The sequence below is a fragment of the Triturus cristatus genome, chromosome 1_2, assembly GCF_964204655.1.
Source record: "Triturus cristatus chromosome 1_2, aTriCri1.1, whole genome shotgun sequence".
In the NCBI taxonomy this organism is placed as follows: domain Eukaryota; kingdom Metazoa; phylum Chordata; class Amphibia; order Caudata; family Salamandridae; genus Triturus; species Triturus cristatus.
In genome coordinates this window covers 451878796-451897395 of record NC_140580.1, presented here as the reverse complement: position 1 = coordinate 451897395, position 18600 = coordinate 451878796, and the positions used below count along the sequence as shown (strand labels likewise).

The 18600-nt window shown below is 41.4% G+C and overlaps 1 protein-coding gene across 1 annotated transcript in view; it reads right to left on the bottom strand.

Annotated features, from left to right (window-relative positions):
- CC2D2B (coiled-coil and C2 domain containing 2B) overlaps nucleotides 1–18600 on the bottom strand; it is a 1427481-nt gene that overhangs the window by 597519 nt on the left and 811362 nt on the right. Inside the window, 1 exon segment of the mRNA XM_085622020.1 lies at nucleotides 8974–9121. Within this exon segment, the coding sequence (XP_085478146.1) occupies nucleotides 8974–9121 (148 nt within the window).

Here is an 18600-nt window from a genome sequence, read left to right as displayed (position 1 = left end):
CCTCGCTTTGCTTTTTTGACGAATGTTGAAAAAGTATTGATTTTTGTAATTATAAACTCCACTAACTGCAGCATGAAGCAGAGGTATTTAAATATTGTTCAGATTATTGTTTAGAGATAATATATAATATATATAAATAATCCGATCCGAACTGTCATGTCGCCACGCCTGACCCTGGGATACAGCCAGGACAGGCAGGGCAGGAAGAGGAAGAGGAGGAGCGGAGGTGGGGAGAGGGGGAAAGGGAAGTACACGTCACAATAGGAAAAAATAAAGACGTGTGTGCCCGAGCTGCGGATCTCCGTGTGGTTCTTTGGGGTCGGGGACAGGAAAGCGGGCGATGAGGGTGGGACAGTGAACCCACCCCACCTGTCTTCCGCAACAACAAAAAAACAGGAAAAAAAACGGAGAAAGAGCGCGCTGCCGCGACCGCATCGCGGAGCGTTTCTGCTAGCCAAAAAGGGCGCGAGTGACCGGCTGACTCGCTGAAGCAGCCCGCTGAGAGGCAGCACATGAAGCCAGGGGTAAGCCTGCTGAAAAGAATATTTTGAAGATAGTGCATACTGCACCGGCGTCACTCTGGTGGCCATCTTAGAGTCAGGTGTAGTGCATTAAGAAAGCTGTTCCAGAGCCTACCAACAGTACTACTGAGGCACACAGACGCCACAGGAACTGCTTGAGCCACTTTGCACCCCACCATGTCCACAGAGCCTGACTCCACACAACCAGCAGTGCCTGGTCCTGCACAAAATGCCCACAGCCCGGACCAATGTTCTTGGGGGCATCATTCCTGTGCCCTCCTGAGCCTCTAACGCTGATACCTGGGAACAGCATGGGCCCTACATGGAAAAACTAGCTTGAAGACTTTGAAGATTTCATGATAGGGTCACAAGTCCCTGACCCCAACCAAAAACTCAGAGCCCTACAAAACCTAGTGGGGAAAGACGTTGGACAGATCATTAAAGAACTACCTGCAGCCAATGCTGTGTCTTACGAGGATGTGAAGGAAGCTCTAAATAGGAAGTTCCTCCCCAAAAAGAACCTGGACTATGAGCGTTACATGTTCAATCTCGCGTCCCAAGAGCGAGACGAGCCCATGGGCGACTTCATCTCCCGCATGAGATGATTGGCTCGATACTGTGAATTTGATAACTTCAACACAGAAGATGCACTTCGCCTACGCATCATCGAAGGGTGTCAATCTGAGTCACTGCGTCGTCGACTGCTAAAGAAGCATTACTCTCTCGACGAGATAGAAGAACTCACCCGTATCAATGACCAAGCCGAAGAACATGCAAAGAAGATGAAAGCCAGCAAAGCTGAGAAGAGAGAACAAGCTCTCCGTGTACAATATCACACCGAACCGAGATGCCGTCCGGATCATCGCAAAACTGGAAAACTTACAAGGCCACCTCGCACGAAGTCTCCCCGCAGCGGGACCAAGAGCGGTCACCCCCGGAGACAACCACCACAGTGTTATCGGTGTGGCCAGGACTACCCCCGTATAGGCCAATGCCCAGCCATGGGTCAACAATGCCACCAATGTGGAAGAGACAATCACTTTGAAGCTGTTTGCCAAACCCGTCGCTCAGAGATGAAACAGAACACGGGGTCCCGTCACCACGTGAGGGCTGTACAAGGACGGAGAGACCACTCAACCAGCTTGTCACGGTCAAGTGCCCAGTCAGTCAGTTCATGCAGATCACAGCAGTCTACATCTAGGGAATCGTCCTCCCTCACCCCCATATCGCAAGACAGTGATGAGCACGTGTGTATGGTGGCGGACCCGGACAGACTAAAGAAGTACCCGCGGCTAAATATTCGAATAGAGAGCCACTCCGCCAAATTTGTTCTAGACACCGACGCATCACTCAATTACATCTGCGCCACTGAATACCAGTGCATAAGTCCTAAACCAAGACTGGAGCCAGTGGCAGTACGAGTTTATACGTGGATGTCTAAAGAACCACTGCCATGCCTGGGACAATTTTGCACTACACTAACATACAAAGACAGGCAAATTCAAGCCCAAATTCACGTGATTGAAGATCCCGATGGAACAGACTGCCTCCTCAGTTTGCCAACAGCAGAACGCCTGAAGTTAGTTGAGATCCTGTACAAGGTGGACGACTCGCCGAATATTGTTAACAAGTTCCCAAAACTGTTCAGCGGCCTAGGGAAGTTAGCTCACTTCAAGGTCAAACTGCATATCAACGAGCAAGTAACACCAGTAGCGCAGCATCACAGGAAGGTGCCATTCCACTTGCAACAAGCGGTAGATGACGAACTCCAAGACCTGCTAAGGGCGGATATCATAGAACGATCAACCGGACCCACTCCATAGGTGTCACCTGTCGTAGTTGTGCACAAGAGAGGTCAAGACATCAAGGTACGCCTGTGCATGGACATGCAAGCCCCCAACACGGATATCGAGAGAGAGCGACACCCAGGACCCCACATCAGTGACATGATCCCGCGCTTAAACGGAGCAACGGTGTTCTCGAAACTCGATCTCAACAAGGGGTACCATCAACGTGAGTTGCATGAAAAGTCAAGGTACATCACTACGTTCACCACCCACCAAGGACTTTTTAGATATAAACGCCTCAACTTCGGAATCTCATCAGCGGCTGAGATCTTTCAGGAGGCTGTTCGGCGAGTAATTCAAAACATCTCGAACGCATTCAATTACAGTGACGACATCCTGGCGCTCGGGGAGCCCAGAGAGATCATGATAAAGCACTCGACCGGGTGTGCCACGCCTTGCTCAACGCGAATCTCACACTCAACCAAGACAAATGTGAGTTCCACAAGTCAACCCTCAAATTCTACGGCCACGTCTTCTCAAAGGAAGGCATGAGACTCGACCCTGAGAAGGTATCCGCACTATCAGACACTCCACAACCACATGAAGTCAGTGACCTCCGCTCGTTCCTAGGCATGGCTAGTTACTGCACTCGTTACATCAAAGACTATACAACCATCAGCTAACCGCTACGAGAACTGACGCGTCAAGGGCAAAGTTTCCAGTGGTCAACCAAGTGTGAACAAGCCTTCAACAAATCAAGGCGGTGGTGAGTTCAGCTACCAATCTAGCCTACTTCAACACCAAACACAAAACGGAAATCACAGTAGATGCCAGTCCCGTGGGGCTAGGTGCGATCCTGGCACAGTCTGATGACAAAGCCGACCAGCGCCACATCATTGCATACGCCAGTCGCAGTCTCACCAACACAAAAAAAGCATACTCCCAACCGGAAAAAGAGAGCCTTGCGGTCGTGTGGGCGTGTGAGCATTTTCATCTTTTTATATATGGCAAACACTTTACACTTATTACCGATCACCAAGCTCTGACAACTATCTTCGGAAATCCCCGGGCAAAGATGCCCCCGCGGATTTGAACAATGGGGAATTTGCTTACAGGACTACACCTACACTATCATTCACAAACCGGGGAAGGCGGAAAACCCGGCAGACTACATGTCGCGACATCCACAAACTCTGATGCGAGTGCGACAGTCTGTAGCTGAAGAACACCTCCATTTTGTCATAGACCAAGCCTGCCCACCGGCTGTTCAACTAGAGGCCATCATTGAAGCTTCCGCCAAAGATGCCACCATTCAAAACATCATACACCGGATCCGTACCAACTCGTGGAGACACTTAGATGAGGCAAACATGAGTGATGCCATCAGCACTCAAGAACGTCTAGCGTTCAAACATGGCAAGTATGAACTCTCCATCAGCACCAATGGCCTACTACTAAGAGACCGAAGGATTGTAATCCCTCAGCAATTAAGACAAGGAACCGTCAACCTGGCACATGAAGGACATCGAGGAGTGGTGGCCACGAAGAAAGCGCTGCGAGAGCGCGTCTGGTTCCCATCCCTTGACCAGATGGTAGAAGCCACACTCCAAGACTGCCCTCACTGTCAACTAGTAGGACGAGATGAACCACATGCCCCTCTGCAGATGTCAAACCTCACAGACAGTGTATGGCTACAAGTAGCTGTCGACTTCTTTGGCCCGCTGAAGTCGGGAAAATACATCATCGTCATTATGGATGAGCATTCACGCTTCCCCATCGCTCACCAAATTTCCTCCACTAAAGCGACTGCTGTCATACCTGTCATCGACGAAGCGTTTGCTGCATGGGGAATCCCTGCGGTGGTAAAGACCGACAACGGACCACCTTTTAATGGACAGGAATTTGCAGAGTTTGTGAAACACCTGTATTTCAAGCACTGGAAAATCATTCCCCTGTGGCCCCAGGCCAACGGGATAGTGGAACGTTTTATGGGGACCATTAAAAAGACGATGCAACAAGCCAAGCTAGCTCGTCGTGACATTCAACCAGCATTAAACAAAGTGTTACGAGCATACAGGACCACGCACCACAGCACCACAGCACCACAAACCAATGTCCTGCCACTCTAATGCTCGGACGAATCCCACGCACCAGGATCCCGACTGCAGACGCTGTCACACAATCCAAAGTCGTGACCTCGGACCATGAGATCCTGGTAGAACTTGATCGCACTAAGAAAGCAAAAATGAAAGAATATGCCGATCACCGCAGACATACAAAGACGTCCGACATCCGTGAAGGAGACTGGTTGCTGGTGAGACAGGACATGAAAACCAAAGCGGACAGCCGCTACTACCCTCACCCATTGCAAGTAACAAGCAGGAAGGGGACCATGATTACAGCTGAATCTGGAGTCAAAAGGACAACCAGAAATGTATTGCACTTCAAAAAATGCAACCCTACTGCTTACAACCAAGCCCGAGAGCCTGACTGGAACACAGACTTGTCAGGTCAGGAGGAGAACAACGGCCAGGAATACAGACGAGTGTCGGAAGACGGCAATGCAAAAGAGAGGGGCCTATCCAACCGACCACGAAGAACAATTCAAAGACCTACTTGACTCATTGAGGAACTCTGAAAGACACCTTGAACACTAAAAATACAAAGGGGGGAGATGTCATGTCACCATGCCTGACCCTGGGATATAGCCAGGACAGGCAGGGCAGGAAGAGGAAGAGGAGTAGCGGAGGCGGGGAGAGGGGGAAGGGGAAGTACACGTCACAATAGGAAAAAATAAAGACGTGTGTGCCCGAGCTGCGGATCTCCTTGTGGTTCTTGGGGTCGGGGACAGGAAACGAACAAACAGTAAAACGATTGATCTGGGGTTATTTGCCCCACATCATGCTGTCGCTGAGTTTGGTTACGGTTCTGGGTGGGGTTAGTGGAGGGCAGAAGAAGCATGTTCTGAGTGTGCTTGAGTTCCGAGGATGGGCGGTGCTAGCAGACTACCATTTAGGAGGAAGGCAATTTAGTATTTACACTTCGGGGAGGGTGGAGTTTTTACGTTTTCGTAGTAACAAAAATAGCGCAAGCCATTTAAAATAAAGGAAATGTGGCAGTAAATGCAGATCTATTTCTTGTCAAGCCGCCAGATGTTTTTTTTCTATTTATTATTTTGGTACAATGGCGGCACCCGCAGGATGTTTAAAGCTAAACCATGGTGCTGCCACTGTATAAAAAAAAATACACATAAAAAGAAAGGCATGGGGCAGTGTTCTGCGCCATAAATAATAAAAGAAAGGCGGCTGCCATTATTCTTGCCCAGGCGTGCGCGCTGCCTACATAAAAAAATCCAAAACTTGCAGTGCGGCATCCATGAAGCGCCAGCTATGCTCGTACACATAATTAAGAGGCAAAGCAAAAAATAGTGCATCCTACACTAAATAACATGTACCGTGTAACAACGAAGTAAAATGGCCAGTCGCCAGGGAAGGTTACAAATAAAGACAAGGTGGTATTAAGGAGGAACTAACAAGACTATTCACGAATCAGAAGCCAGCATTTACGAAGGACAATGACACAAGCCACTGGCAAATATGGTCGGAGAGTGGGCGGGGCTTCTAGTCCATACTCTACCACAACAAGTCTCGCAGCGCATGCGCACTGACTCTCGGCTTGACCTAAAAGATGAATAGCGTGTTTCTTTTGCCATGTGGGTACAATTTCAGTTTCATTTAGGGAAGTTCATTTTTCCTGTGATGATATCAGTCTCAGTGGTAATATCATTGCCTTATAAAATTAGGATCAGCTTAATATCCACATAGGGACAAAGCGACAACGGTGTTTATCCAAGGACAACTACTGAATGTTCAGCAGTGAAGCAAAGATAATGTTGGTACAACAAGATTATATTTTAATAGGTCAAGGAGGATTCTTCTAATGGCATCATGTAATTATTGAACGCACAAATCATGATACCATAGTCCAAAAAGGCTAGCATTTGCTACATGAATGTGAAGGGACGTTTCCAACTTTGGAAAAATCTATTCCAGACATTTAAAATGATAAATCAGAGGTTGTGGCTACTGCAGTGACCTGATTTTGAGATTAAACTTGATCTGCAGATTTTTAAGTGTGATCACCAGTTTTGGAAATTGCCCCATAAAGTTGGTCAGTGATTCACTTGCGAAGGAGCCACTTTGTTCTTTCTACGATTTAGCTTTAGGTAACTAGAAGATATCTACTGTGGAATCGCTAGCAGACACTGAGATAAGTCCTCGGGATGAAGTTGCAACTTCTGATTTTCAATTCAGATGGATCATGAGCTGGGTGTCACCAGCGCACATAAAACACTGCACCTGGTATTCATGCAGGCAACACTTTCAATAAAAGAATCCTTTACAGGGTGAGTAGCAGAGATGATATTGGTGGTCCATGTGGTGGCTCCATTGGACCGTCTTATTGCTATTGCAATACTCAAAAAGCGAGGAGGTAGAAATGCATTGCACTCTATCTGACAGGAACTGTGTGATAAATGCCAATAAATATTACAATACTTGACTCCAAGCAGGTATCGGAGCCAGGTTGGAGTCACATATCTCTGAAGGACTGTAATACACTGTGTTACAAAGTAGGATTGTTAAGTAAGCACTCGTATACTCATCAGTATTTCTTTTTACACTTCTAAAACTAGGATATAGTCTATTTAAAAATCAATAAAAGGTGGTTTTACATTTTCAAAAAGGTTAAAAACCACCTGTATTGAAACCACTAACAAATCCAACAATGGTAGGGCCGTGACACTGCTATCTACCGCCATCTTTCATTCATCCAAGAATGTATGAATCACTTTTTCCGTGCTCATTCCTGCTCTGAAGCCAGACTCTAGTCAAGGATTGTGTTATCTTGCAGAGAAAATATCACAGTCCAGGTTATCACGTACGTTTTCATTAATGGAACAACAACAGAATTCACATATTTAAAGACCCAGCAGAAAGTTTTTTGTGTGTAAAGACACGCAAAAGGTTGAACCCAATTTTGCTTTAATAGGAGTGTACCCTTGTGTATAGAGGTAGAACAGATTATATGAAAGAAGGAGTTTTTATACAAAAGAAGTCTTATGACAACTGTCACTGTGCCAGCATTTCTATTGTAGTGCAAAACAACGTAATACTTTGAGAAATATACAATATGATCAATATAGTATTATTGGCAATGTATTGTGTAGTAACATGTTTCAACCCAACCCTGAAACATCTGTGCTGGACCTTCATCATACAAGAGTCCTTCTCACTTTTTTACTCCTACAATTTCTTACACTAATACTACTACTAATAATAATATTTCTTCTACAACTACTACTAGTACTATTCATAATAATAATTACAATGTGCACCTTTTGCCATATTTATGCAACCTTTTTAAAAATGACACAAAAAAGATTTTAAATTATGCAAATTGCTAATCTGGCATTTATTGCTTTATTTAGTGCAAAAGGCATCCTTGCATCCATTTTCAATTCAAAGATGTATTTCATGCTACAAAATAGTGCAAAAAACGTGTCATTAGCAACAACCACTTGCATTCTTTCATTGATTTGTTCTCATCCAACTGCGTTAGGATTCTTTCTTAAATGAATTTGAAATTGCGCAACGTGGCATCATTTCAGGAATTATGCATGACGAGCATAACGTGAAATGCCGAAAATTACACAAGATTAAGGCAGCATACAAAACATTTTGCCCGTACCGAATTATAATAATATATGAGCTAAAGTTTGCACAATTGCACATTATAAGGCTAATGCAAGTCAATGAGGTGATCTCTGAGAGTACAGAGGCATGATGTTGCGGGCTTTACAAGGAAACACCAAAGAAACTTTCATACTCCTTTTTATCTACATGTGAGGTTCTTTATCCCTTAGGTAAGTGGATTTGGAAGGATATGGTTAATAGTAGCACAAAACAAAATCCCAGGTCCAAGTTTGAGTAGATAATGCAGTTCAGGATGTGTATTTGCATTCTGATTTCTAAAGTCATGATGTATATTGAGATTAATAGGACTTCAAGTTCCAGAACACAAACAAAAAGCTCTGACTTGATGAGCTACTCACATATACACCTGGGTAACTTGAGAGGTCTGCTAATGCAAAATGTCTTTAGGTGGCCTGAGTATGCCTCCAGGCCACTCTGCACTACTGTAGTGGTTATGAGCATGACCTTTGCTGTGTAGGGCTATCACCTTCAGTTGAACCCCTTTTGTACAAGTAGACCTTCTACTCAAAAAGGAAGGAGAATAAGGGCAAGAAGAACGCAAGGAAGTTGATAAGCTAAAAATGGATTCTAAAGCTTTCAGGAAAAACAAAAGTCTGCAACATGATACAAATAAAATATTTTTTTTTGCTTGCTACATGTTTGTGGTCAAGAAGTCTACCTTTGTTTATTAACAGGTTTGTTTGATAGTGGCACATCCCACCTACATAGGTTAGAGTCTCAGTTAGGCAAATTCAATGGTTATTTGCTGAACTGTAAAATAGGGAAAACGCTGTCCTGAATGCGGTTAAATGTACACAGTACTGCCATATTTATTAACATGCTTAAAACTCCAATTTTGCTCATCGTTTAACCATAACCACCCACATTCACACACAAGCCTAAAACACTTACCTGTAAGAAGAACCTTTCATAGGATATGGTGCAGGTGCCAACGGTACTCCTGTGTTATCTACAGCCCAGCACAGTGAATACCAAAGCTTTCCCGAGGTCAGCAAACACAGTTCCTTTTTTCCAGGTCCACCAAGGCGAAAAGACACATCTGTTTTTTAAAGACAATTAAAGAAAGGTTGCCTCAATATACCTTATACTAGATTTTATTTACAAATTATACACCTGCATCTTTTATTGGCAATGACATGGTGAATTACCCTCAATACCAGCTCCAACACAGCTCAGAATAATTTGTTCTTTATTGTCCAATATTGTCTTTTATCTGGTATTTGCAGCTCACAAGATAGACGCTAATAAATATTGCAGGAAGGAGGATGCACAGCAAAGCTGTGGGATGGGGCAAAGGGCTGCCAAAAGGCCCAACACTAGAAAGAAAGAAAGGATAGCAGTGAAAATAATAAGTGATAGGCTAATGGAGCTAGAGAACAAGAACAAGAAAAATGGTCAGAAAGAAAGGAAGCATGATTGAAAGAAGGAGACTAGGAACAAAGAAAGAAAGAAAGAAAGAAAGAAAGAAAGAAAGAAAAATAGTGAGAGAAAGGAATGGGAGAAATAGAAGGAAAGAAAGTAAGAAAAAGAAAGGAGAGTATGAGGAAAAAAGAAAGCAACAACAACATTATAAAATTGAAATAAAAGGAAAGAAGGAATGCAGGATAATAAAATAAAATAAAACAGAAATGTGAAAAATAGGAATAAAAAAGAAAAGGAGGACAGGAAGGAAGTTCAATGAAAAGAAGGAGTCTTTGGCTGGTCTGAATGCATGAAACCATACTTGCTTTAACAGACCTAAAACCCATGGGAAGAAATGTGGAGTCTCTATTCCTTCTATCCATTATTGAGAGCCCATTAAATAATACTATAGACCGGGGTCAAGAGGGATGTAGCAGGTGTGACCAAAACGTTGTCATGTATCAGTAGTATCCAACGTGGGGGCGTGTTTTGGATGCCGAAGGAAATGGCCCCGTCGCGGTTGGCTCCAACGCGGCTTGGGAGGTTTTCTCCTTCGTTTCCCGGCAGGAATTTGCTGACATCCTTGGAATAAGTGATATCGACAGATGAAGATGTCAGCTCCTGTTTACAACTATTGAGAGCTTCCTTGCGATGAGTGGTAGCCCCTTTTTCTGCATTTGTTTGTGCCGTCGCATTTCCTCTCAGGGATTGTGGCCACCATTATTTTTTTCTGACAGGATGTTTTTTCCTCAGATTTGAGCGACAAGGGGCTGTTTTAAGCCATGGAATTACTAAATTTGAAGCTCTGGCTGGTTATTCAGATGTCAATATGATTTTTTTCATACTGAAGTTACTTATTTTTATCCCTCATTGGTATTGAGGTAATTGATATAATTTTTAAAGTCTCTTCCAAACTTTTTGAAATGTTGCCTCACTTATTCCTCCCTGTGACTGGAACTTATCATCATAAAATTTACACTATCATTGCTGCTGTTCTGCTGTGCATGCTCATTGAAGTTTCATTGATATTTCTAGCTGCGTGTACCTGTTATCACTATTTAGTGTATGGGGAGAACAAAACCTGCTCGTCGCTGTTGCCAACAACAACTTTTCTTCATCTGTGGTTGATTATAACCCATTCTCCGTCCTTCAAGATAATGTGGCAGATTCAGAACAAGTCAAAACAACAAATCCTTCACCTTCAAATACCCCCCTTTTCCTAGTTCCAAAATGTCATCTAAACTATCGGGCACGTCTACCCTTTCATCGGGGAAGAGGGTTAAAAAAGATCCACTTTCACCAACCATATCTCCTCCTTCAATCTCTATGGAAACAATCTTTGAGGATATTCAAACACTTAATCCTTACATGGAAGAAACGAATGTTCGCCTTCAACAACTGGATGATAAATGGTCCCATATGGAGAGTAGGGTTGTTCATCTAGAAAACAAAGTGGAATATTTTCACTCTATTGCCAATCAGGGTCCCCTATGCAATCTCAAATCTCATATCTTCAGAAACAGGTTGAGAGCCTTGAAAATTGCAACCAACGGAATAATCTACGTATATATAGCTTAGTAGAAGGACTTGAAAGATCCAATCCTCTCCTTTTTCCAATCCTTCCTTCCACAACTTCTGGATCTTCCTGAATCTCTGCCACTGAATATTCAAAGAGCTCATCGTTTAGGGCATGCTCATCAGTCCGTGGCTTCATCGAACAAGCCTAGAGGAGGCATTTTATATTTTTTAGAATACACAGATTTGCTGAAGGTCCTACAGGCAGTCAGAGTTAAAGGTAGAATCTTCTGGCATCGCTCTACTCTTTACTTTTCCCAAGACTATGCAAAAATAACAGCAGACAGACAGAAGAAACTTTTGGAAATGAGAAATGCACTACGAGGCATTAATGCAAGATTCGGTCTTTTCCATCCTTGCCTGTTTAAAGTTACTTATAAGAACAAGACCACGACTTATGAGGACCCTTGTCTTCTTCAACCTTTTCTGGATAATTGTAGGCTGGATGATATGGAAATTACTAGACCTGCTGTTTAACCTATTTCAGGAATTTTTGTTATTATCTAACATAGCTCTGGTTATATGTTTTATACGTTTTATGTATTGTTTGTTAACATTCATATAACTTGCGTCTATTTCTTTTTCTTTAGGTTCAGCCCTTGTTATAAGTCAAGCATGTGACTTCTTTCACGTTGTTTGACGATACTCCTCCTTCCTCCCGTGCCCGTCATTGAGAGTTTCAGTAGATGTACCGTTTCACCCTTTTGGGGCTTCACCACCACCGAATTTTGTGTGTTTTCTGGTATGTTGATTTTGATATTTTATATATGGGTTTTGTCTTCCTCTTTCTTTTTTGCTTCATTATGCTTTAGTCTCCTTCTCCTTCTTTCTATGTTAGGAAGATTTTCATCAAGCTCTTGTCTATCTCTACTTACCCTTTCTTATTTTTCTCTGGATAGCAGTTCTTCTTCTTCTATCTCTCTGTCTCTCTTTCTCCGTTTCTTTCTTTCTTTTTCTCTGATCTAATTTTTTGCCTCATATGCGATTCACTTTGATACGTTATTACGTTTTCAGGATTACGATGTAAAATTTCTTGTTTTTACTTTGGTTTGCATAGAATACTAATTATTACAGCCTATTTTATATTTTCCTAGGGGCATATGCATCAACATTGGCATTTGCTATTCCTTATTAGCGAAAAATAAGGATTCGCTAATAAGGAATAGCAAAAGGCTATGCATGTAGGAATCGCTATTCAAATAGCGATTCCTTAACTTTCCTTAATTGCTACTAGCAAATTGCGAGTAGCAATTAAGGAATGCCGTCCCAATCATTCCTATGGGCCTCCAGGCCCATAGGAATGAATTGGAGATTGCATGAGCAAATTGCGAGTACCAGTAGGTTCTCGCAAATTGCTCATGCAATTTCAAGGGTGCAAGGGTGTCAAAATGACACCCTATTGCACCCCTGAAATTGATATGTGCACATATGTTGCACACACACATGCTCTAAGGGCATGTGTGTGCGCAACATGAAACTTTGAAAAATGCACAAAAGTGCTTTTTTCAAACTTTTAGCAAATTACCATGCAGTACATCTTCTTGGTAATTTGCTCCCCCTATTAGCGAATTCGCGAATTTTTTAACTTTCATGCATTGCATTTAAGGAATCCCAAATTGAGATTCCTTAAATTAAGGAATCTCAATTTGGGATTCCTTAAATGCTATCGCTATTTAAGGAATCGCTATTTAAGGATTCCTTAAATAGCGATTTTTGCTTTTGGGTTGATGCATTGGGATTGGGTTTTTTTAACTCAATACCGGGAGCTATTAGCGAATCGGTATTTTACCGACTGGATTTTGGCTTGATGCATGAGGCTGTAAGTTTATTATTGTAATATAGATGACTTTAAGATCTCATGGAAGGTTAAAGATTTTGGCTCCCCTATAAAGCATCAAAGGGTTTTGTCTAATATTGTCAATCTAAAAGAAATTCATATTACAGATAAAGAAACTGCTAAACCTAAAAAGCAATGGGTTGGTAATGTCTTTGCTTCTCCGGGCTCAGGTAAACGTAATGGGGTCGCTATTTTATGTCATAAGCGACTTAATAATAAAATATTTATCTCAAGATGTTGACTCTGATGGTAGATGGGTTTCAGTTTCCTTACTTATTGATAAAATGCCTCTCACTATTGTTAATTTTTATGTACCTACTAATCCGGATAGCTCTTTCTGGCCAGGTGTGTTGTCTAATTTGATGACTTATACTGATGATTATCTCATTGTTGGTGGGGGTTGTAATATGGTCTTTGATCCCATTATAGATAGACATTCCAAAGCTAGATTTTTGCCTTCACAAATACATACTCAGTTCAAATCGACAATTTCTCAGCGATCCCTTATTGATGCATGGAGACTGTGGAATCCAACTTGTCAGGAGTACACTTTCTTTTCTCCAGTTCATTTTTCACAATCACAACTAGATTATTTATTTACAATGCTCTTGCCCAACATGTTATTAATTCTGATATAGGATTCATATTATCTCCGACCATGCACCGTCACCTTGGATTTAGATCTCCTACCACCCCCACAAAGACCTGAAAAATGGAGATTTAACAACTCTCTTCTACTAGATTTGCAATTTACATGCAACTTTGAGCAATTTGCTAATACATTTTTTAAAGAAAATGAATACCCTGATCTATCTCCTCAAATTATTTGGGATACTTTTAAAGTCGCTTCTAGAGAATTTATTCCCAAAAATAGAAGTCTTCCCCCAATAAACTGAATTCACGTATTAAGCAATTAGAACACTCTTTTTATAATTCTCATTCTGATTATACCTTAAAGGATCTAGTGTCTGCTAAATTTGAATTTAATACACTTTCTACAAAAAGAGCTAAATCCTATGTACTTAAGTCTAGTGCAAAATATTATGGAGGTCAAAATAAAATAGGAAACCTCGCAAATTATCTCAAAATTAAGAAAGAACGTACAAAAATAGATTCTATTTTAACCTCCACTAACCAAAATATACATAAAAATGAAGATATAGTTTTGGAGTTTACAAAATTCTATCAAGCCCTATATACCCCAGAATCTTGGTCTAATTTCCATGATATTCTTCATTATTTATCATCCATCCCTCTTCTCTCACACCTTGATATTGATTTTTCTATATTGGAAAATGATATTTCTATCCAGGATATCTCTAATGCTATCCATTTCATTAAACGTGGCAAAGCTCCCGGACCTGATGGTTTCACCATGGAATTCTATTCACACTTTTCTTCGCTTGTTTTACCTAAGTTACATAATTTTTTCCTTTATTTTATATCCTCTCATACTTCAGGTGGCCCCTTTCAAGAAGCTTTGATATGTCTCATTCCCAAGGATAACAAAGACCATAGATTGTGTAAAACTTATCACCTATTTCTCTAATCAATTTAGATTATAAACTTTTGCAAAAATATTGAGCCTTCGTTTGGATAAATTATTACCCCATGTGAGTGGAAAAGAACAATGTGGTTTCATCAAAGGTAGACATCTTTCGGACAATACTAGACAATTTTTTAATGTGCTTAGTAAATCCAAATAGTATAATTCTTCTTTGGCTGCTATTTGTTTGAACGCAGAAAAAGCGGTTGATAGAGTAAGTTGGCCCTTATTTTCTCTACGCTGTCCTAGTTTGGTTTTGGTCCCAATTTTACTAATTATGTTTCTTAGTTGTATTCATCACCTAAATCATTCATTTTAATTAATGGTCTTATGTCTTCTTTTTACCCTCTTCATAGAGGCGTTCGACAAGGCTGTGCACTTTCTCCATTACTATTTATTCTTCCTTTGGAGCACTTTTTAATAAAAATCCGTTTGAATTCACAGATTATGGGTTTCACTTATGGAGATACTGAACTCAAACTTTCTGTATATGCGGATGATATTTTGCTCTTTATCTCTCACCCACAATCATCTTTACCAACTTTTTAATTAGAAGTAGATAATTATGAGTTTGTTTTGGGATATAAGTTAAATGCAGAGGAATGTGAAATCCTCCCTTTGAATAAACTCTGTTTCCATGCTGATTTCAGTTAGTCTTCCTTTCACTGGAATCCAGACAAGATTAAATACCTAGGTTCACACTGTCTTTCTTACACATACATCTCGTTGGAATCCTTTGTTTTTATTTTGGTGGGTCATCTTGACACTATGAAAATGACGCTAGTACCTATTATACTGTTCTATATTTCAAATATGCCAACTAATATTCCTCAATCTCATTTTAAAAATATATATTCAGTTTTATCTAACTTCTTATGGATGAACAAAAAACCTAGGATGTCTTTTTTTAAACTTAAAAAGCCAAAGCATATGGAGGGGAGTGGATTTTCCAGATTTTCATAAATATCACTTAGCCTTTTGTCTTAAACAAACATAATTTTTATGACAAGAAAATGATTTTACACTCTCTCCTATATGGACAGATATTAAGAAATCAACTTGGCATCCTTTTTCCTTGAAGGAGTGTCTGTCTTTCACTTCTAGACCCTCATCCTTATCTCTTCCGATTTTGAAGAATACATGCAAAAAATTATCTCCTATTTTTATTTCTTATAAATCTCCTACAGATCAATTTTTACACTCATCAATTTGGTATAACATTTCTATTAAAATAAACAATAGAATCATTTTCTGGAAAGATTGGTATTCTAGAGGTTTTAAATGGATACATCAATTTTTTCAACAAGGTACCTGCCTGCCTTTTCAAGAAATACAGTCGCTTTTTTCATTTCTGGACTCGTATAAAATCAAATACAGCTTGCTGGTCTCAGCAACTCAAACTTTCTCTGGATCAGATAACCTCTCCTTCACCTCCTCCTATTCATAACTTATTAGATACACTCCCTTTCGCATCCAAGATATATAAACATCTTAAACTGATCCCGGAAGACAGAATTAAAACAGATATAGAGAATATTTGGGAAATTGATTTGCAAACTACGTTTTCCATTCCAACTTGGCATAAACTCTGGGTTAAAATAAGAAAATCTTCAAGAGCGGCTAATGCATTTCAAACCTTATTTTTCATTTATAACCGCCTTTTGATCACTCCTGTTACCCTCCATAAATTGGACTTTGCAGTCCCCTTTAACTGTTGGTCTTGCTCTCAACCCTCAGCAGACCTTAAACACATGCTCCTTAAATGTCCTCTTATTTAGGAATTTTGGTTGAAGGTTTGGCAACAAAGTCATATTATTTTTAACGCACATGTCCCATTTAATTTCGTCAACATATTTTTAGGTAGTATCTCCGACTACTGGAGTTCCCAGTTCAAGGATTTTCATATAATAGATTTACCTCTGGCTGTTGCTTTTCAACAAATTACGAAATCTTGGAAAAATACTTCCCACCTATCCTTTCAGGCATGGTGGTATGGAGTCTGTTAAAACCATAGACTTGAGCATATGTCCATCCAATTGCACTTGCGATTAAAAGGGATCTCTTAGAGTTACCCATAACTTTAACTTTCTTAAATATTTCTGCCCGCAATTCACAGTTGCATAACCCTAGAATTGAAGAAGTGCCTAAACCTCAATTAAATGTTTCACTAGTAATAACATTTTCAATTTATTCGTTTTATACTGTTTAGATTCTTATTATAGACTGCTTGTATGTTGACACAGAGTTATTGCATTTGTTCCTGATATTGCTTTGCATTCAACATTTGTACTGACATATTTAACGAGTTTTGTTTTTCCGTATTCTAATTGCATATCATTTCAATACATTTCTATTTTTAAACTAAAAAAGAAGTGTCCAACGTGGGCCCTGAGAATCAGCTTATTGCCACCTGGGCCTTAAATCGAAAAGCACGCACACAACATACCAAGAAACATCCAGAGTCAGGAATGGGATGGTTCAGCATGATATGTTCATCATGTGTCACATGTCAGCATAATGGCATTGAGTTGCTTCTCAGAGGAGGTGCATACGTTTGCCCTAACTCTCACATGGCCATCAAGTAATGGGTAATGCGTAAATCAGTGGCTTACTGTGATCTGTTCTTAATGTCCATAGGGCAGCTTTATACTCTCTAATGCCCAGGTTCCGACACAGTGGAAGTATCCAACAATGCCTGCTGATCGTTCAGACTGGGCAGAAAAACGTTGCATGTTCTAGGGTTTGCTTGGGGACACCACATGCCAGGCACCACCAATCGTCGGCCTTGGGAATTGTTTGCCCACTTAGGGGTAAGGTCCCATAACAAAATAACAAATACAGACACCTATCTGAGGGAGCATCTATTTTTCTTTTATTTGTCTCTAATAAAGGTGTCTGAGAGAAATGCGTTGGTCAAATGGCCTTGGCTGGCCTGGGAGTATAGTGAAGAGTCTATGTGCTACCAGTAGGCTAATTTAATGTTGTTCTTGGAAATTGCCCCGGCCTCACCCGGGGAGCTCCACAGGATCGTCATGCCGATCTCTCGCAGGGTGGCTTTCATGTACTTGATCCAGGTATATTGCCAGAGCCCACAAGACTGAGTATTTCTTCTAGGCCTTCTTGATAAGAGTGGAACTCTTTGGTGGCCCAGATCCTCCTCCAGTAAAGGATAGAGCATAGGCTAGTTTTATCTGATAGGGCTCTCAACCCGAGATCAGGTCTGAAGGGGAGCATGGAGGGCTTATGGGAACCCTTATTAACTGATGCATGAATCGATTTTCCACTAAATCTAATGTGGAAACATCCAAATGGCCCTACAGCTCTGCACCACAGGATGCTGTCCCTAGTGCTTGGTGTTGGTATAGCTGCATGGTTGGCTGTGCAGTTCCAAACTGTGAGCTCTGTGACAGCTTAATTATGCCTCCGACAACTTGCCGTAGCTTTTGCTGCAAAATGTGTGCATGCTACCCCAAATATTCATTTAATGTGATACCCGAAATAGTCCAGGAGTTTTTGCAGACCTATGGGTGTCTTAGATAGTAGAAGGGTGTTGTTGGCAAACATGAGGGCAGGGATCCCCAAGTTTGCCAACCTAGCATCATTGTCACTCTGTCCTAAAATATTTATAACACAGTTGATATAGAGTGAAAGTAATGTTGGAGCAGGTATGCACCCCTGCCTTACACCTCTATTTGCAGGGAATGGGTATATCAACTCGCCAGTCTGACCACACCTGATCTGCACATAGTTGTTGGTGTGCAACCTCAAGATCATAGCCTCATAAATAGCCGGGTACCCCCAACTCTTGCAGTACCTGCTAGAGGGTTGGCCTAGGGACTCAATCAAAGGCAGAACGTTGGTCAACAAATGCGACATACTGGTGACTACCTGCCAGAATGACCAGATTCCAGTACAACATCAGGAGTTAAAACATCTGGTCAAATGTGCTTGTGGCTTCCCTAAAGTCTGCCTGTAGCGGGGGCCTTAAATCATTTTCTGTCAGCCATTCCTGTAGTCTGCCAAGTATGACCCTGTTAAACAGCTTTTGTGAGCTGTCGATGAGACTTATGGGTTTATAGTTGGCTGGCATTTCACTGGGGTCCTTTTTAGGTCAAGCGTAGACAGCGCTTGCGCTGTCGCTTAGCGACCTGTTGTATAT